At 43.3% G+C, this 21,479-nt stretch overlaps 1 protein-coding gene across 1 annotated transcript in view; it reads left to right on the top strand.

The window, feature by feature from the left end:
- LOC122543176 (bone morphogenetic protein 1-like) overlaps positions 1–21,479 on the top strand; it is a 132,888-nt gene that overhangs the window by 16,590 nt on the left and 94,819 nt on the right. The window contains exon 2 of the mRNA XM_043681598.2: positions 20,832–20,942. Coding sequence (XP_043537533.1) covers positions 20,832–20,942 — 111 coding nt within the window. The remainder of the gene's footprint in view (positions 1–20,831; positions 20,943–21,479) is intronic.

Here is a 21,479-nt window from a genome sequence, read left to right as displayed (position 1 = left end):
AAGCACCACCATTTGCCTCCTGGCCACTCACCATCCTGACTGGAACTGTATCACTATTCCTTTCCTGTCATTGGATCAAAATCCTAAACTCTCTTCTTAATAGTGCTGTAAATTTAGCAACACCAGATGGATTGCAGCAGTTCATGAAGACAGCTCACTATAACCTTCTCCAGGGCAAATAAGGATGGGCAACCCTTGACATTAACGCCCACACTCCAGGAACAAATTAAATGAAAACCTCGAGGCCACTATAATTGAATCTATTGCACTTAATTGCTACCTTTTATCTATGCCTTCCTTCCTTCCTCCTTTCAGTCCAGTTAATACCAAGGCTGTGCACACTCTCCGGGGAGCTCATTGTCTTTCATCCTTCCTGGGTATGTTCCTTTAACGAGCCTATTAATGAGCAGTTGGTCACTGAATGGGGCTGTGTTGTTTTTGTTGACGCAGTGACAGCACTTTCTGCACCTTTTTAACAGCTAAGGATGGTTCTCTCCTCCTGCCACTCCAGCCCAGGCATATAAGTCAAGCTGTCAGACAAACGGAGACTGCATCCGTCAATTCTTGGCAGTTTGAATGCTCTTGAGAGTTGAGATGATTGGGTTTGCAGTTTGATGGACATGGTGAATGGGTAGGTCTCGTCAGAATGCTATTGGTTTTGACGAGCGTGTGATTTTTATTTAAGTACCCTCGGTTGCTTCAAATCTGCCACATTCAATTCTGGATTTTTAAGTTAACTGCTATGAGCTCCCAAGAGTGCGGTGCAGTTTTGGCAGAATTTGTTTCCTTAAGTTGGCTGCAGGTTGTTGAGTATTTTTGAAGATTTAAATAGTGGATTGAGCAGATAAATCTAGCTTGGCAGACCAAAGCATGCCACAGTCCAGACTTGCACAATAGTGATGCAGAGAATGGAACACCTCTGTTCCCCATCTCTCTTAGTAGGGAATAGTATCCTCATGGTGGTGTCATTAGTAATCCAGTGTCCTGGGCTAATGTGTTCGGACACAAGTTCAAATCTCAAAGGGATCTTGATCAAATGGGTCAATGGGCTGAAAAATGGCAGATGGAATTCAGTCTGGATAAATGCAAGATCTTGCATTTTGGTACAGCAAACAAGGATGGGCTTATACAGTTAATGGGAGGGCCCTGGGTAGTGTTGTCGGACAGAGGGACCAAGGGGTTTGAGTACATAATTCTTTGAAGTTAGTGTCACATCTCGACAGAGTGTTTATAAAGGCGTTTGGCACGCTTGCCTTCATTGCTCAGTCCTTTGAGTATAGGAGTTGGGAAATCATTGTTGAGGATGTACAGGACATTGATGAGGCCTCTTCTGGAGTACAGTGTCCAGTTCTGGTCGCTCAGTTAATGGAAGGATATTATTGGCTGGGGAGGGTTCAGAAGAGATTTACCAGGATGTTGCCAGGTATGGAAGGTTTGAGTTACAGAGAAAGGCTGCATAAGGTGTGACTTTTTCCACCTGAGAGTAGGACATTGAGAGGCGATCTGAGAGAAGTTTATAAAATAATGAAGGGTATAGATAGAGTTAATGTCTTTTCTCTGGGATGGGAGATTTCAAGACTAGGGAGCACATTTTTAAGTTGAGAGGAGAAAGATTTAAAAAGGACATAAGAGGCAAATTTTTAACACAGAGGGTGGTTCGCATGTGGAATGAACTTCCTGAGGAAGTGGTGGATGGAGGTGCAATTATAATGTTTAAAATACATTTGGATAAATACATGAATAGGAAAGGTTTGGAGGGACATGGACCAGGAACAGACAGGTGGGACTAGTTTAGCTTGGGATTATGTTCGACATGGACTAGTTGGACGGAAAGGTCTGTTTCTGTGCTGTATGTCTCTATGACGAAGTCTCCAACTGAATGCTGACTTTTACATGAAATTATAATTGATTATTGTAAAAACCCTGCTGTTCACTGTTATCTTTCAGGGAAGGTCCTCTGCTGTTGACTGGGCAGAATGAGCAGTTACTGTTAATTAACAGAATGTACCCGATGCCATCCACAGGGACCGAAGCATATTTATAAACAATCAGTTGGCTGGAAGGCTGGTTTGTGATGCAGAGTGACGCCAACATTGAGAGCTCAATTCCCACACCAGCTAAGGTTACCATTAGCATTCTGCCTTCTCAACCTTGCCCCTTACCTGAGGCTTAGTGACCCTCAGATTAAACTTAGCACCAGTCATAGAGTCATAGAGATGTACAGCATGGAAACAGACCCTTTGGTCCAACCCGTCCATGCCGACCAGATATCCCAGTCCAATCTAGTCCCACCTGCCAGAACCTGGCCCATATCCCTCCAAACCCTTCCTATTCATCTTCCCATCCAAATGCCTCTTAAATGTTGCAATTGTACCAGCCTCCACCACATCCTCTGGCAGCTCATTCCATACACGTACCACCCTCTGTGTGAAAACGTTGCCCCTTCGGTCTCTTTTATATCTTTCCCCTCTCACCCTAAATCTATGCCCTCTAGTTCTGGACTCCCCGACCCCAAGGAAAAGACTTTGTCTATTTATCGTATCCATGGCCCTCATAATTTTGTAAACCTCTAGAAGGTCTCCCCTCAGCCTCGGACGTTCCAGGGAAAACAGCCCCAGCCTGTTCAGTCTCTCCCTGTAGCTCAGATCCTCCAACCCTGGCCACATCCTTGTAAATCTTTTCTGAAGCCTTTCAAGTTTCACAACATCTTTCTGATAGGAAGGAGACCAGAATTGCACGCGATATTCCAACAGTGGCCTAACCAATGACCTGTACAGCTGCAACATGACCTCCCAACTCCTGTACTCAATACTCTGACCAATAAAGGAAAGCATACCAAACGCCTTCTTCACTATCCTATCTACCTGTGACTCCACTTTCAAGGAGCTATGAACCTGCACTCCAAGGTCTCTTTGCTCAGCAACACTCCCTAGGACCTTACTATTAAGTGTATAAGTCCTGCTAAGATTTGCTTTTCCAAAATGCAGCACCTCACATTTATCTGAATTAAACTCCATCTGCCACTTCTCAGCCCATTGGTCCATCTGGTCCAGATCCTGTTGTAATCTGAGGTGACCCTCTTCGCTGACCACGACACCTCCAATTTTGGTGTCATCTGCAAACTTACTAACTGTACCTCTTATGCTCGTCTCCAAATCATTTATGTAAATGACAAAAAGTAGAGGGCCCAGCACCAATCCTTGTGGCACTGCACTGATCACAGGCCTCCAGTTTGAAAAACAACCCTCCACCACCACCCTCTGTCTTCTACCTTTGACCCAGTTCTGTATCCAAATGGCTAGTTCTCCCTGTATTCCATGAGATCTAACCTTGCTAACCAGTCTCCCATGGGGAAGCTTGTCGAACGCCTTACTGAAGTCCATATCGATCACAACTACTGCTCTGTCCTCATCAATCTTCTTTGTTACTGCTTCAAAAAACCCAATCAAGTTTGTGAGACATGATTTCCCACGCACAAAGCCATGTTGACTATCCCGAATCAGTCCTTGCCTTTCCAAATACATGTACATCCTGTCCCTCAGGATTCCCTCCAACAACTTGCCCACCACCGAGGTCAGGCTCACTGGTCTATAGTTCCCTGGCTTATCTTTACCGCCCTTCTTAAACAGTGGCACCACGTTTGCCAACCTCTAGTCTTCCGGCACCTGTGACTATCGATGATACAAATATCTCAGCAAAAGGCCCAGCAATTACTTCTCTGGCTTCCCGCAGAGTTCTTGGGTACACCTGATCAGGTCCTGGGGATTTATCCACCTTTAACCGTTTCAAGACATCCAGCACTTCCTCCTCTGTAATCTGGACATTTTGCAAGATGTCACCATCTATTTCCCTACAGTCTATACCTTCCATATCCTTTTCTACAGTAAATACTGATGCAAAATATTCATTTAGTATCTCCCCTCATTTTCTGTGGCTCCACACAAAGGCCGCTTTGCTGATCTTTGAGGGGCCCTATTCTCTCCCTAGCGACCCTTTTATCCTTAATATATTTGTAAAAACCCTTTGGATTCCCCATTAATTCTATCTGCCAAAGCTATCTCATGTCCCCGTTTTGCCCTCCTGATTTCCCTCTTAAGTATACCCCTACTGCCTTTATACTCTTCTAAGGACTCACTCGATCTATCCTGTCTATACCTGACATATGCTTCCTTCTTTTTCTTAACCAAACCCTCAATTTCTTTAGTCATCCAGCATTCCCTATACCTACCAGCCTTCCCTTTCACCCTGACAGGAATATACTTTCTCTGGATTCTTGTTATCTCGTTTCTGAAGGCTTCCCATTTTCCAGCTGTCCCTTTACCTGTGAACATCTGCCCCCAATCAGCTTTTGAAAGTTCTTGCCTAATACCGTCAAAATTGGCCTTTCTCCAATTTAGAACTTCAACTTTTAGATCAGGTCTATCCTTTTCCATCACTATTTTAAAAAGAATAGAATTATGGTCGCTGGCCCCAAAGTGCTCCCCCACTGACACCTCAGTCACCTGCCCTGCCTTATTTCCCAAGAGTAGGTCAAGTTTTGCACCTTCTCTAGTCGGTATATCCCCATCCCTTTCTGAAGAGAGACTAACCTTTGGTTCACTGGGACTATGGCGCCTTTACCTTAAATAACTTTGAAAACTCTGAGATAGAAAGCCACAAATGCATGCTGGCTGCTGACACAAAGGTAGATGGATCCATAAAATTCCCAAGAGATATTGACAGATGCAGTGAACTGAGCAAAATTGGATTTCAGTGTAAGCAAATGTAAGCAAAGTGGGGATTGACACATTTGGCTGCTTGTGTAGATAACCTCTTAAAATATCATGGACAGGGACAGAAAGTAATCAGGAAGAACACAAGAGGGTAGAAATTGTGCTTCACTGACACAGAGCCCTGGCTTGACCAAACTTGGAGTCACTATGAGTAATTCTGCAGCCCACACCTGAGGTATGATATATTGGGCTTGGGCAGGGACAGCACTGTCGATTTATCAGAGTGACACTTGGACCTTGTAGGGGAATTGTACATGCTTGTCTTTTTATTCATTCAGAGGATGTAACCTTCATTGGCAGGGCCATCTTTAATGCCCACTCCCTAGTCCTTGTGCGAAGGTAGTCGTTATTGAACCGCTACAGTCCATTTGGCATTGGTACACTCATGATGCTGGTTGAGTTCCAGGATTTTGATCCAATGACCCTGAAGAAACAACAATATATTTCCAAGTCAGGATGGTGTGTGACTTGGAGGGGAACTTGCAGGGTGCTCCCACATATCTCCTGTCTGTGTCTTTCTTGAAGAAAGTGGTCATGGGTTTGGAAGGTGATGTCTCAGGACCTTTGGTGAATTTCTGCAGTGCACCTTGTAGATAGTACACACTGCTGCTACTGAGCATCGGTAGTCGGGGGAATGAATGTTTGTAGATATAGTGCCCAATAAACAGGCTGCTTTGTCTTGGATAATGTTGAGCTTCTTGAGTGTTGTTGGAGTTGCACTCATCCAAGCAAGTGGGATTGTATTCCCTGTAAATGAGATGGTTAAAGGGTGATAAGAATGAAGTTTTAAAGATAGTAAAGGTGTCAGACAGGTAAGATGGAGAGGAACTATTTCTGTTGGTTGGGGTAGTCAAAGAGAAGGAGATGCTATCCAGGGATTCAGAACTGGTCCTTTTAAGAGTGAAATCAGAAAACATTTCTCCCTCAGAAAGTGGTACCAGTTTGGAGTTCTATTTCACACAGTGTCATTGATGTTAGATCAACTGAAAACTTTAAATCTGTAACTCATAGGTTTTTAACAGCCAAAGGTATTAAAGGATATGTGCTATATGGTGTCAGATCAGTCACAATAATATTAAACAGTGGAACACGCTTCAGGGACTGAAAGTTGGCTTGGAGTCAAAGAGTCATACAGCACAGAAACAGGCCTTATGGTTTAACCAGTCCAAACTAAACTCGTCCCACCTGCCTGCTCTGGGCCCATATCCCTTCAAACCTTTCCTATTTATTGACTTATCTAAATGTCTTTGAAATGCTGTCACTGTACTGACATCCACCACTTCCTCAGGAAGTTCATTCCACACGCGAACCACCCTCTGTGGAAAACATTTGCCCTTCATGTCTTTTTAAAATCTCTCTCGTCTTCATTGGATGTCTCTTCTGAGCCAGTTAAGGAGACATTTGGTGGGATAACCAAAGGTTTGGTTAAATAGGTCAGCCTTAGAGAGTATCTTACAGGAGGAAGGAGAGCAACAGATATTTGCTTTGGTGTGATTTGCTGCTCTTTGTGTATCTCCCATTCATCAAAGTAGGGATATGTTGCAATGAATTTTGCAATACTTGATGAGATACTGACACCGCAGATCTGTCTGCCTGTTTGGATTCAAAGCTTTGTATTGTTTGAAAACAGCAGAAGCTGTAGTGTTTAAAAATATTTCGTGGGCAGCTGTTCATATGGCGCACTGTGTAAAGCCATCAATCATCAAAGACAAACCTGAGTGAAGGTTTGAGAAGTTCTGTATTAAAATGACACATGTTATGACTGGAACTGAAACACCTTCCATTTGAGACACCTGTGTCAGCCAGGTCAAACAGTATGGGAGAGTGAAGCCACAACACTGTCCGCTCCCAGGACAGACATAGCACAAGGTTAGATACAGAATAAAGCTTCCTCTACACTGTCCCATTGAACATTCAGATATAGCATGGGGTTAGGTACAGAATAAAGCTCTCTCTACCTTGTCTCCCATCAAACACTCCCAGGACAGATACAGTTGGGGTTAGATCCAGAGTAAAGCTTTCTTTACACTGTCCCGTCAAACACTCTCAGGACAGGTATTGCCAGGAGAAGATACCAAGCTCCTCTTGCTGTATAGTTTGACATCTTTTCATTTTCCGAAGGTTTTATGTTTTGCGATACCTTAGATTGTTTGATAGTGGTGAAGTTGTTGAGTAAATGCTTTTAAGCTACTGTTGAGTAATGTTGAGTGGAAGAGTTGAAAGAAGAGTAGTCCTCAGCGCTGGACCTGATGCTTGCTTTTGAATGCATCGAAGATGCTCAAGAGTTGATTAATGCAGTCTGTAGCCATTCAATTCCTGTGTTTATTGTCCTTTTCGAATTAGCAGAGAGTCTCTCAAGGCAGACTGGACTCAAACTGCGGAGCAGCCCTAACTTGATGGTGTCTCTAATATTTATCTGTCCGTGTGATTTGTGCCTTGGAGATTTGTGCGATACGGAGGAGCTTCCACGAGTGGCAGTGTTAAGTTCACACAGCAGGGGATTCAAAACTGGCTATGTTCCACAGCAAGCTTGCCAGTGTAAATGCTGCTCTCCCCGCTTTCTCCTCCACACTCTGCTAATATTGGCACAAAAACCCATGCCCTGCTTCCAGAGACCGTTTCTACGGTTCCCCCTTCTCTTTCTATTGAGCAGCTGGCGTTTTCACTGGCAGGCGATCTGTGTTCTGTATCCTGGCATCGGCTAGCATTGCCAAGCAACTGGGGACGCTGGTCGACATCAGCTGTGTGTTCAGCTGCTTCCCCTGAAGAAAAGGCTGTCCAACGAGCTTGGCTTAACTGTCTGTGCACAGTATTTGCTCTCAATCCACCTCCGTGGCTGTGGTTACCGTCTCACCGGGGTTCCGATACTTTCACAGAGAAACTGTTGAGGGAAGTGACAACACAACATTAACTTGTACATAGAGTGTGTCGATCACACAATTAATGTGTTTCTGAAGCAGGAATGGAGAAGAGCCCTATTCTAGCTTTGCATTGTGACTTTTGCATCCAGTAGTCTGATATGGTAGGAACTGCTATGTGACAAATGCCCATCGAATTAAGCTCCTATGATCCTTGTTGATACATAGAGTCATACAGCAAGGAAACAGACTCTTTCGTCCAACCAGTCCATGCCAAATATAATCCCAAACTAAACTAGTCCCATATCTTGGCCCATATCTCTCCAAATCTTTCTTATTCATGTACTTATCGAAGTATCTTTTAAAGTTTTGACTGTACCTGCATCTACCAGTTCCTCAGGAAGTTCATTCCACACACAAACCACCCTCTGTAAAAACTTTTCCCCTCATGTCTTTTTCAAATCTCACTCCTCTCACCTTAAAAATATGTCCCCCAGCTCTTGAAATCCCCCACTCGAGGGAAAATACCTATCATTAACCATATTTATACCTTTTATTGATTTTATTAACCTCTATAAAGTCACCCCTCAACCTCCTAAGCCCCAGTGAAAAAGGTCCCAGCAAGACAGGAAGAGGCTGAACAGGCTGGGCCTGTTTTACCTGGAGCGTCGGAGGCTGAGGGGTGACCTTAGAGAGGTTTACAAAATTATGAGGGGCATGGATAGGATAAATAGACAAAGTCTTTTCCTTGGGGTCGGGGAGTCCAGAACTAGAGGGGCATAGGGTTAGGGTGAGAGGGGAAAGATATAAAAGAGACCTAAGGGGCAACTTTTTCACACAGAGGGTGATACGTGTATGGTTTGAGCTGCCAGAGGATGTGGTGGAGGCTGATACAATTGCAACATTTAAGAGGCATTTGGATGGGTATATGAATAGGAAGGGTTTGGAGGGATATGGGCCGGGTGCTGGCAGGTGGGACTAGATTGGGTTGGGATATCTGGGACAGCATGGACGTGTTGGCCGAAGGGTCTGTTTTCATGCTGTACATCTCTATGACTCTATGTCCAACCTCTCTTTATAACTCAAACCTTCCATACCTGACAACATCGTGGTAAATCTCCCCTTAACCTTCTCTAGCTAAATAATATCCTTCCTTTATCAGGACAACCAGATGCGGACTCATGATGCAAATACGGTCGAGTTATTAGTTAATTTTGGCTCACAGATGCAGACATGAGGTGAGGAAACCCACAGTGATGGGAAGCTTTGAGAACCTTAGCTGCACAATCAACAATTCCTCTGGAACACGCTTTTATCGCCACAAGCCGTGTCTCAAATGACTAATACATGGTGTTGCACCATTAAACTTCATCTGCGATCTGCCTGCCCAAGGGTACTGAATCTTCCTCTGATTCAGGCCTCGAATATCCACAGCTGACACACTTTTGCCATGTGTGAAGGGTGTTGCTTCCCCTCTTTGCTCTGAGTTCACAACTGTTACTGATCTTGGTGGCTGCAGTTGGACCTTCAATTACGGAGGATGGGAACGCAGCAGAATCCTTCTGTTCTGACTCCACACCTGCTCCCACAGACGCAGTTTGAGGAGTGCATTCAATTTGGCTGCAGTGCTCTATGTGGCCAAATAGTCAATTGGCAGGTCATTCTGCCTTGGCTCCAGCTTGATGTCGAGACCACGTTTCATGGTCTGCCTCCCTATCTGGTGAGGTACACCATCACAATCATAGAATCCTTAAAGTGTGAAAGCAGACCGTTTAGCCCATCGAGTCCACTCCGATTCTCCGAGGATCATCCCCCCATCCTTGAAACCTGCCATTTCCCATGGCCAATCCATCTAACCTGCATATCTTTGAACCATGGGAGGAAACCGGAGCACCCGGAGGAAACCCACGCAGATACTGGGAGAATGTGCAAACTCCACACAGACAGTCGCCCGAGGGTGGAATTGAACCCGGTTCCTGGCACTGTGAGGCAGCAATGCATAACTCACTGTTCAAGAGGGAGAAGTTTAAAGGATAATCTCTTGCTTTTCAGGGCAGTCCTCTCTGCTACCATTTTCTAAGTCAATCAGCTCAGCTCCTTCCTTTCAGCCAAGGAAGGACTGCATCCAGCTCGTCAGAAGACTGCCATGGGATCTTCTACATCTGTCTGAGTGGGATAAACAGTCTCAGTTTAGGCTCAAACATAATGATGGCACTTGCTTAGTACTGTTCTGGAGTATAAGGGAATTCCAAACATTCTCTGAGTGAAAAATATTCCTCCTCATCACAGTCCTAAATGGCTGGACTCTTCCTGAGGCTGCAACGCCACCCCAACAAACAAAACTGGGGAAAGCATCCTTTCTGCATCTACCCAGTCAAGCTCAAGAAGAATTTTGTCTGCTTGAATAAGATCACCTCTCATTTTCCTAAACTCTAGAGAATGCAGCTCTGGTTTCTTCATAAGATCATCCTGCCATTCAGTCAATTGAAGAAAGCCACTGGAAATGCATTTCCCCATTGATCCTGGTAACAGCACAATCTCCCACGTGCCCAGTGTTGAGACATTATACCTACTCTCCTTTATCAAGGTAACAATGAACCCTTCTCAGAAGTTGGCAGCAAAGGTTAAGCACCAGGTGAATGCTATCATACTTAACATCTCTTGGACAAAGAACAAATACAGGAAGAAGGGTCAGTGTCATTCTCTCAGACCGAGCCAGGCATCTTTGTCTCCCGTCACTGGTTGAATGGCCTTTGGCTTCCACAGAAGAACAGCAGTGATTTCCTGGAGGGTGCAAGGTGGAGTGTATCTGGTACAGTGTGAGTGACAGACCAGTTTGTATAAAGACTGACAGAGGACATGTCTAATTGTCAGCAGTTTTCGATGAGCCACAACATTGATCTGCTATTGGTCATGTCTCCTAGGACTCTGAGTTACAAAATTTAATGGAACATAGTCCTTTTTAATTTGTAACATTTCATTTTGTAGAGGCAGAAACCCTCAGAACATTGCATTTAAAAAGTCCTTGAAATGTCATAATATCCAAGGTTGGGGACCAGAAGCTGGAAAATGAGATGACAGCTGCAAAGCTTTCTTTCGGTATGCATAGACACAATGGGCTGAATGGCCTCCTGCGTTGTAACCTTTTCACATATGTGTCTCTTCACCAGCATGTGTTTTCGGGTAAATCTAAAGTTATTCCCATCATCTCACTAGCAGTCTTTTCTGCAACGTTCAATTCAGATATCATTTAAGTATTCCTAAGTTTCCATTTCAGAAGTTATTCAATCTATTTACTTTCTCAGTCTGAACCACCCCGCAATCTTTCTCAATCAGCAAACAGTCTTGTGCTTCCTCTGTTGGATTCTGTCAGAGCTATTGTTCTCTGACCTCCTGTTTCAAATGTTCACTATTTACAGTTTGTTTTCATGCAAGTGTTTTCTCATACCCATTCTTGGAATGTATGTGTTGTTGCCAGTGCCAGCATTATTGCCCATACCGAAGTGCATTTGAGAAGGTGGTGATAAACTAGCTTCCTGAGCTGAATTGCATGTGGTGTAGGGACAGTTGGACTACTCAGAAGACAGTTGGACCTTCCACAGCTGTGATAATTGGCCTTCAACAGCAACAAGCATCTTCCCCAGAGCTTGGGGTGATTCCACTCAGTGGAGAGTCTTTTCCCTAATTCCCATTGACTTCAGTTTGGCTCAGGCTCCTTGATGCTGTACTCAAAACAAATGCTGCCTTGATGTCAAGGGCAGTCATTTTCACCTCAGTACTGGAATTCAACTCTTTTGGTCCATGTTTGGACCACCACTGAATTGAGGTTAGAGTCAAGTTGCCCTGGTGGAACCCAAACTATGTGTGGTTGGGTGAGTTACTGGCAAGGAAACATCGCTGAGAAAGTGTTACTGATAATCAAAAATAGACCAATAGACCACAAATTGAATTTCTCCTGCTTTTTGTGGATCATACAGTTTGAGGCAGATTGTTCCACATTGTCAGGTAGATGCCAGTGTTGAAGCTGTTCCGGAGTTACCTGGCTAGGGGTACAGATTAGAGTGGTGCTGGAAAAGCACAGCAGGTCAGGCAGCATCCGAGGAGCAGGAGAATCAATGTTTTAGGCAAAAGCCCTTCATTTTGCCCAAAATGTCGATTTTCCTGCTCCTCGGATGCTGCCTGACCTGCTGTACTTTGTCAGCACCACTCTAATCTTGACTCTAATCTCCAGCATCAGCAGTATCTACCTCCACCTGGCTAGGGGTCCAGCTAGTTCTAGACCACAAGCCTTCCTCATTACAGCTGTGATGTTGTCTGGGCCCTTACTTCACCGTGCACACCTCTGGTATGATAACTAATGATTGCACTTTGGTTTAGGATTGGGAAATAGTTTCTGTCCCCACTAATTGACTCCTACTCCAGATTTCTCCTCTCTTAAGGACACCATCATCTGTGCCTTGGTCAAACTATCAATGTATCGCAAATCATTTCTACCGAAGTGATAAACGTGTGAATAGAAGATGGCTGTGCCAGAGCTATCACTTTCACCATATCACGAAGATGGAGTGACCAGAAAAGTTTCAGCCATCCCCTCTACTGCTGTCAAAAAGAAAATATTGAGTTTGAAACGTAACCCAACATCTTATATTTGTTCTTCACCCTGGGAGTAAGATTAATTTGGCTTCTTAGCATTGATGTTTTCAAAAGAGTGACATTTCTCTGGCTGAGCGTAGCATTGATTCTGTTATTGTAAAAATTCCAAAGAATTTTGGCCCACAAGAAAATATATATGTTATATTCCTTTTGTGTGTCAGCCACAATTCTATGGCATGTTTTCAAGGAGAAATAAAGAACAGATTGGTTCCACTGATTGTTGAAGGAATAGAGGCCCTTTACTCCCTTCGATCATAGGATTTACACAACATAGAATTGCAAAGCAAGTGTAGTCTTCTGAAAAAATCTAATTCTTTTTAATGGATTATCTCCACTTACTCACCATGGGGAATCCAAAACTAGATGGCATAATTTTAAAAGGGACCTGAGGGGCAATCTTTTCACACACCGTATTTGAAACAAGCTACCAGAGGAAGTGATAGAGCAGAGTTCAATTGCACTTAAAATATGTTTGGACAGGTACATGAGTCAGATAGGTTTAGAAGGATATGGGCCAAACGTAGGGAAATGGGACTAGTTTAGTTTGGAAAACTTGGTAGGCATGGACGAGTTTGACCAAAGGGTCTGTTTCTGTGCTCTATGGCTAGATCTATATTTACTGGCCTTTAGAAAGGTGAGAGGGGATCTCATTAAAATGTAAAATTCTAACAGTGTCTGCAGTGGAGGGGGCATGCCTGCAATGAAGGGTCGCTTTGGACTGAAATGAGAAAAAAATCTCTTCAGGATGGTGAACCTGTGCAATTCTCTACCACAAAGTTATGGAGGTTAAGTCACTAAGTATGCTTGTTTAAAAACATTTTTTTGGAACATTCAAGATGTCAAAGAGTGTGGGGATTGAAGTGAGCATATGAGCAAGTGGATCAGCCACGATCATACTGTATGACAAAGCCGGTTTGATGGGCTATCACTCCTTCTATTTTCTATTTTCCTATATCCTTCATCACAACTTTTAACCATTTTCTCTCTAAATCTCTGCCCTTTTATTAGGAATCATTGTTACTTTATGAAGGGTAGAAATAGTATTAATTCATCTTGGAAATTAATTGCTTCAGACACATTGAAGTTGCCTTCCATTTCAACAGATTGTTTGTCACCTACTTGCTTTGTTTGGGAGTCTACCTGCAAACTGTTTCTCCTCTCTTGCATTCTTTTGAATGCACTCTTTTGAATTTGGCTTTTCTCTCCAGACTTTCTACGTAATAGAATACTGAATTTGAATGTTATCAGGCCCAGAATTTCACCATCGTGCTCCTCACATTTTGCAGCTTTTACCAGGATCACTGAGTGGCTCTCAGACAACTGTCATGAATAAGGTGACCATGGGCTCATTAAAAGGAACGAGGGTAGCCAAGGGAACAGGGCCATTTAACAGTATTTGAAAAAATAATTAGACTAATACTGACAACAGTCTTTAAAGAGAACAGGAGGTGAAATTACAAAGAGTTTAGTTTACCTCTTCCAAAGTGATATCAATTTGGGAATTGACCATTTAATTTGGAACACTGCAAACATAGTTCAGTTCTTTAAACAAGGAAAGAGAGACCAAGACATTATAGACCTGTTAGTTGAAAATCTATTTGGAATGCAAAGGCAGAGCAGCTGAGAACTTAGAGAAATTTGAGCTATCACAATCAACATGGGGTTGTAAAGGGCAGGTCATATCTGATGAACGTAATTGGTCATTTTGAGGATATAGTTAAAGTTATAAATGAGAATGTCTAAAGATGAAATTCATGTGAACTTCCAGAGTGCATTTGATAAGGTTTCACATAAGACACTGTAATTTAGCATCTGATGTTATGGATTGAGGATACCTTGCCAATGTAGTTGAGAAATTGGTTAGACAGCAGAAGACAGAATGAAGGTTTGCACTCAAATGCATGATTTGTCACGCAAGCAAATTTGCTGTATTTATATTCATAGTTATTCTCAACTTAGACCATCCAGTAGAGATCCATATCTTTAAATTTACTGATTTTCAGGATAGGAACAAAAAGTCAAGAGCTGAGACTTTTATTGCTGGAACGAAGATGTAAATGGATATGGAGATAAGGTTAGTGAATGGAGTTAGCACACCCATGGCCGAATTGAATGGTGGAACAGATTTGGGGAGCGGAGTGGCCTCTTCCTGTTCAAGTATTCCCACTGTATAGTGAGCCGGATTGCCAGTGCTGAGTGACTTGCTTCCCGTAAGCCGTAGGTAGCTTTTGAAGTCACCCTGGCAGAGACGGGCATAATCAGGAAGTGAGGCAGGAGTCTTCTGAGATTGGCATTGTATGTTCAAAACTACCACTGCGCTGTCGAGTGGGCTGTGCATATTTCACGATTAATGTTGTGCAGCTGATGTCGAACCTCAGATAGAAAATCTGCCTGCTCCACAGCTATTCTCTGACCTTTAAGTACAGTGGATTCCTCTTAAAAAGAAATGCACAAAAGAATTGTTTCAAGTGGTCAACATATTTTATATAATGCGCTTTTGTGTTGGAGACCACAGCATGTTTTCTGGTCTCAATTCCCTTTTGATAAAAATATGGTGCTCCTCCTCTGTTCACTGAATTATAGAAGGAACGATTAAACAGTCTGTGGTGCAAAGACTTGAAAACAACCCATTTACATCTACAGCTTGCGGGAATCTACATGCCACAGTCTGTGTTCCTCGGCCAAGCAATTATATGTTCGACTTTAATGAACTTCTTCATTTTTCATTCCTTTATTCCTGTTTCATTCAATTATACTTAAGAGCATGAAAACCTTTGCAAACTTCAACTCGTTCAAAAATGGGACTGCCCAAGGCAGCACCCTTACTGTGTATATATCGGGAACAGAAGTGGTTACATTACTCAACTAGAAATCCAGGAGTCTGCACTTATGATCCTGAAAAAAAATTCACATCCCAGCATAGCACCTGGAGGAACTTAAACTCAGTTGATTAAATAAATCTGGATTTGGAGAGCGAACTCCAGTAATGATAATCATGAAACTACCACTTTGTTGGAAAAACCCTTTTGGTGGATGAATGTCCTTTAATGTACTGTTCTAAGCATAACTGCACGTGACTCCAGACCATCATCAATGTGGCTGATTCTAAAATGCGCCACTCTGTTGCTGAGTTCCCAAAAAGTATTTCTTTTAAAGTGCATACGTCTACAGGGTGTCTGTCCACCAACAGTACTGTTTGGGTGGTAGTTCTAGGATTTTGATCCAGAAACAGTGGAGGAACGATGACATTGTCCCAAGTCAGAATGGTGTGTGGTTTGAATGCGAGCTTACAGGGGGTAGTGCTCCCATTCAGCTGCTGCATTTGTCCTTCTAGATAGTCGAGATTGCAGGATTTAAAAAATGCCGTAAAATCAGCGTGGGTAAGTTTTGCAGTGCTTCTGAACAATGCAAGTTGCTGTCATTATGCACCGGTGGTGAAGGGAGTGATTATGTAAGGTGGTGAAATGAGTTGAATCAAATGGGCTGTTTCTTTTACCTGGCTGATGTCAAGTTTCTTAAATGTGGTTGGAGCTGTACTTATCCAGGCAAGTGGGAGTGTTCCAGCACAAACCTGACTTGTGTCTTGTCGATAGTGGACAGGCTTTCAGGAATCAGGAGATGAGTTACTCACTGCAGAATTCCCAAACTCTAACCTGGTCTTTAGTTATGGTCAGTGGTAACACCGTTTATGTTGATAGTGGCGATTCACCAGTGATAATGCTATTAAATGCCAAGAGGAGATGGTTAGACTAAGGCTTCTCTAAGTTGGGTGTCAGGACCCCAAGTGGAGTTGCAAACCGACAAGTTTGGTTTCCCAAGATCTAAGGCAGCAGTGGCTACCATGGGGAGTTGCAACCAAGTTATAACTGCTCCCACTCTGGTCGGCCCCTGCTCTCTCAGCAATTCAGGCAGCATCCGAGGACAGGCAGAATCGACGTTTTGGGCAAAAGCCCTTCATCAGGAATAAAGGGCTTTTGCCCGAAACGTCGATTTTGCCTGTCCTCGGATGCTGCCTGAATTGCTGTGCTCTTCCAGCACCACTGATCCAGAATCTGGTTTCCAGCATCTGCAGTCATTGTTTTTACCCTGCTCTCTCAGTACCGCTACTTGATCTCACTGAGGGATCACAACAATATTCAGTCCTTAATATGTATCATTGGGTTACACTTCCTTGATGGAGTTGATCATTACCTGGTACTTAATGAGCATGAATGTCGGTTGTCACTTATAATCCCAAGCCTGAATGTGTCTCGGTCTTTTGTGCAATCAAATATGGTCATCATCAATGTCTGAAGGGTTGTGAATGAACTGTATACTGTGCAATCAGCAGTGAATATTTCCACTTCTGACCTAAGATGGAGGGGAGCTTATTGATGAAGCAGCTGAAGTTGGCAGTGCCTTGGACGCTACTCTGAGGAACTCTTGCAGCAATGTTGTGAGACTCAGATAATTGACTCCAACAACCACATCTTACTTTGTGCCTTGGAAAGATGATAGCTCGAGTTTCCTCTCAGACTCCCATTGACTCCAGTTTTGCTCAGGTTCCTTGAGGCCATATTCAGTCCAGTGTTGCCTTGATGTCAAGAACAGTCACTCTCACCTCACTTCAGGAATTCAGTTTATTTGTCCATTTTTTTGGATCAAGTCTACCCCAGTGAGGTATAACAAGATGAATAGACAAAGAAGTCCACTTAATGGGGATGCACTGATGTGAAATAAGTAACCAAGTTTGCAAGGACCTAACTGAGCCTCAGCATGTTAATGATGAGGAAGTGCGATGAGTAAGTGCCACTTGCAAGCATTACCTATGACATCTTCCATTACCTTGCTGATGATTGAGAAGAGATTAATGATGTGATAATTGACCTGATTGAATTAGCCTTGGTTTTTATGGATAGGACACACTTGGGTAATTTTCTGCTTTGTGGGGTAGATGCCAGTGTTGGAGCTGTGGTGGAGCAGCTTGGCAAGAAGTATGGCACTTTGGTCCATAAGTCTTCAGCACTGCTGGCAGAATTTTATCAGGGCCTAGATTTGCAAGTGAATCAAATTGACTAAAGGCTGGCATCTTTGGTGGAGCTCTAAGGAGTAGACCAAGATGAACCATGCAGTCTACAACTGTGGATGATGCTGATTACAGACGTTTTAGACTTGCCATTTGCACTAATCATATACTCTTCGAATGATTGCAGCATGAAGAAGGCCCTTCAGCCAATCCTGTTTGTACTAATCCTCTTGAGGAGCATTTTACCTACAATCACTCCGACAACTTCACCCTGTAACCCTGTACATTCTTCGTTTATAATTAACCTTCAGTTGAAACTATCTCTACTAGACAGTCAGACAGCACATCCTCGTCACTCATGGCATTGCACCTTTGTTGATCAAAATCTCAGCTTTGACGAATCTAATTCTCCACTGATTAGTCACTCATTCTCCATGATCTTCATTTCATGTCTTTATCTTATCTGAAGTGGTCCCCCTCATTGTCTATCCTGGGATCCCGTGTCCATAATGCCATAGACTAAATCTTTGCATTATGTCGAAACTTCCTCCTCGGCCTCACAGTTCCATCTATCCAACCAAGAGACAACTCAGAGTCTTCTGATTTCCATCCTCCCCGCCATTCAAAGCCAGGCTTTCTCATGGGGCCTTCAGTTCTGGAATTTAGTTCTGAAACTTCTCCATCTGTCTCTCCTGGCTCCCAGATCGCTTTACTCAAGTTGAGCTCTCTCTAACCTGTCCCAGCAGCATCCCCTGCCTCCAAAGAGGACCTTTCACTGTGCCAGCATGACATGTTTTCAATCCCACATTTCTTGGAGGTGAAATGGTTAAATTGGTGTCATATTAGGACAGCTTTTTAGTGTCTCTCTTGCAAGCTAGGAATTGAATGAAAACTCTTACTTATTTTGTATCAGTGCATCCCTGCTGAGTCCTTTGTGCATTCTGTCTTGTTACACCTCAATGATTAGTGCACTGGAAGTCAAGTCCCATTATTTCCAGATTGTCATAAAAGTTAAAGATTTTAAAAGGTATGCAGAATTCCATAATTTGCCTGCCCTTTAGACCAATACTGACGGAAAGTGCGCGGCAGGTTTCTGTACTCAACAAGAATTGGTTTTTATACCAAGTAAATAGACTCTAATTCCAAGTACACAATTATGAATCTCTACAAGTTAAAACTCTAATGCCCTTTAAACTCCTCCAGACACACAGACTGACACACACACAGGAAAAAACATGGGTGTTTCAGGTAGTGAGAAGGACTAGGGATGCAGTTAACAGTTCCTGTTTACAAAGTTGCCAAGACAATTCTTCTGACTCTTGTGCTGGTTATAACACTGCTTCTCTGTTTACCTTCTCCAGAGCCTATGCAGAACGCCCAGGGGACCGGTTTACTCTTGTAGAAATGTCTCTGACTTACTAAGTAAAAGTCACAGCTTACAGTAACTGCTGAAGGCCAAATAAACGGGTCTTCCTGAGGCTTAAAGTAGATTTTGCAGGAGAGAACAGTCACAGTTCCTGAGCTGGTGGAGATCTGAAAGTTTTTCTGTAACCTGTCCACAGCCCCAAGCTGTTAAGCTACCTGAGAATCAGTCACATAGTTCTTGGCAGGCAAAAGGCTTTTGTCATCAAGAACTGGTCACCAGTCCACAATCATTAGTCCAAGGACCAATCAGCTACTTGTTCCCAACCAAAGCATCATTTGTGCACAACCACTTTGGCTCTAGTACATTTGCAATGAGGTCAGATAACTTGTTTTCAAAACATGCAGCAATCTTTGGGTTCAAATACAGTTCTTTTTCCATTTCATCCATACTGAAAAATTAAAAAGGTACGGCATTTCCAGTCTGGAGATTGTATATTGTTATTGTTTGAACTGATGTGATTATGAGACACCATGCCTGTTCTCCACTGTGGAAGGATATCTCCCTTTTTTGTCATGCTGGATTGAAGGGTTATTGCACCTCAGTAGTCAGGGGTCTTCCTTTCTATGGCACTTTATTGGAGGGCTAATGCCATTTATTCAGGAATAAAGTGGAATTCAAGGCCACTGTCTGTAATCAGAATTGCTCGACGTGGCTGAAAGAAATGTTCTCTTGAAAATAATTGGCAGCCTAAAGGGAACCCGTCAAAACAGATTAGAAAATCTGGCTGTTGAGCTCTGAGCCATGTGCAAAATGTTAGCGGCTCAGTGAGAGTGTCAAACCTTCTTCCAACTCTGTTTGTGGAGAGGCCCTGCTTTGGGCTGCTTAAGTGGTTTTTGGGGAGGGTGGGGGGTGGTGGCTAGAAACAGGAGGAGGCTTTCAAAGCCCATTGAGCTTGCTCTGCCACTCTGTTAGATCCGCATCTCAACTTAATTTTGCCAGCTTTGCTCCATTGCCTGCCCGTCACATTGGTTAACATGATATGGTCCCAAAGTCTGCCATAAGTCACGAAGATTTTGCTACAGGTGAAGACTGAATGCAGATTGAAAGAAATATGTCTTTAGGCACCATTCCCTTTTTGTTATTCGTCTTAAGTTGTGCCTGCCTCTTATTGCAGATGCTTGTGTCTCTGCTCATTCATTGTTGGAATCTAATCTTGCTTCTCTGTTTTTAACTTTGACTCACCATGTTGGTCTTGCTTTCTGCTTTACCCCACACTCCCTATGCTTCTCGAAGCCTAGTCCAGAAAAGTGCAATCACTGTCTGTGGATGTTTTCAGCTACTCTTTTCGTCAACAACTTACCTTTTTGGGTGCATTTAATGCAAGTAGGAGCTCACAAAGAGGAGCACCCACCAAGGAGGAGGGTTGAAGGAGATGGATGCTGTGGTGAGGATGGGCTTTGCCAAGGCTATGGAGTGCTGTTGAAACAGGCAGGGCTGTGACAATTGAAGGTTATGTCATTGACGATTCAGTCTAGAGTTATTGGTGGGGTAGTACCTGTCCTGGGGTGTTTCTGTGCACAAGTCAGCTCCCCTGTATCATAGAATCATTGATACTGAAGGAGTCCTTGTGTTCTCACTGGCTGTCTGTCGAGCCATTCAGACACTTCCAGTACCCCGCTGTACAGATTTTATGTTAAATTTTTGAATCATCAACTAATTCAACATGTAACAAAGTGTTTTCCCTCACATCCCCAATCTCTCTAATCTCCTGCCAAAACCTTAAATCTGCGTGCCCCTTGAACTGTTAGCTAATGGCAACAGATTTTCTTTTGTCTCCCTTACCTAAACACCCTCACATTATTTTGTACCTTTATCAAATTTCCCCTTAGCCTCAGTAGTTGGATGGTTAAGGTGCGTTTGGAATCGGGGTAATCTCCAGTATGGTTGAATTGCTGATAGGTGTGACGTTTGGTAGTTCAAAGCTGTGTGTGAGTTGGCTATGCCACCCAGTGTGCCAAGGTTCACAATGCAAAAAGTGCAAGGTGAACATGTGCTTTAGCAAATACAAGTCAACAGCCTTGGTTTTACTGTCCTAAATTTATTTGTTTCTCCCCTCACAGAGATACACATTGTGAATGTTTTATTTGTTTTCCTGACATCTTCTTTGCTTTCTGTAGCTGCCTTTCTGGGAGACATTGCACTGGATGAAGAAGATCTGAAATCGTTTAAGGTTGACTGGATTGTAGATTTAAAGAAACACCGAATCCAGAAGTTTGGGCTCTCTGCGGGTATGTTAATTTTCATCACTGTTTGAACTGTAATATCCTTGAGCTCTTTCTTTGTACATTTGCAGAATGGGCAAATAATTGGCAAATTGAAGTTCAACACAGATAAACATGAGGTACTGTACTTTGGTGGGAAGAATAGAGAGGTCACTCTAATTTGGAAAGTGCAAATCTTGACTGGGTATATGGGCCTTTGATTATGAATAGTCAAATCATTAACTGTTGCATTCTGGGTTTGATGGAGTGGAGTTGGAGGCAATGTTTCTTCTGGTGAGGAAGAGCCAAACCAGAGGCCGTCAACATTGTACTGACCCCAAGAAACCCAACTGGGAATTTCAGAAGAAGCTTCTTCACCCAGAGATTGGCGAGAATGAGGAACTTATTCCCACGGGGAAAGGTGGAACTAGATTGTGTCATTATATTTGAGAGGTTGTGAGGGAGGAGGGAATAGAGGCTGATGATATAAGATGAGGAAAAGTGGAAAGAGGCTGGATTGGAGTAAAGACATGGCCGTAGACTGGATGGGTTGAATGGCCTGTT

The sequence above is a fragment of the Chiloscyllium plagiosum genome, unplaced genomic scaffold (genome assembly GCF_037043375.1).
Source record: "Chiloscyllium plagiosum isolate Xiang-an unplaced genomic scaffold, Cpla_swu_hap1 HiC_scaffold_48, whole genome shotgun sequence".
Classification (NCBI taxonomy): domain Eukaryota; kingdom Metazoa; phylum Chordata; class Chondrichthyes; order Orectolobiformes; family Hemiscylliidae; genus Chiloscyllium; species Chiloscyllium plagiosum.
Note: the sequence above shows the minus strand (reverse complement) of the source record. Positions and strands in the feature narration are given on the sequence as shown.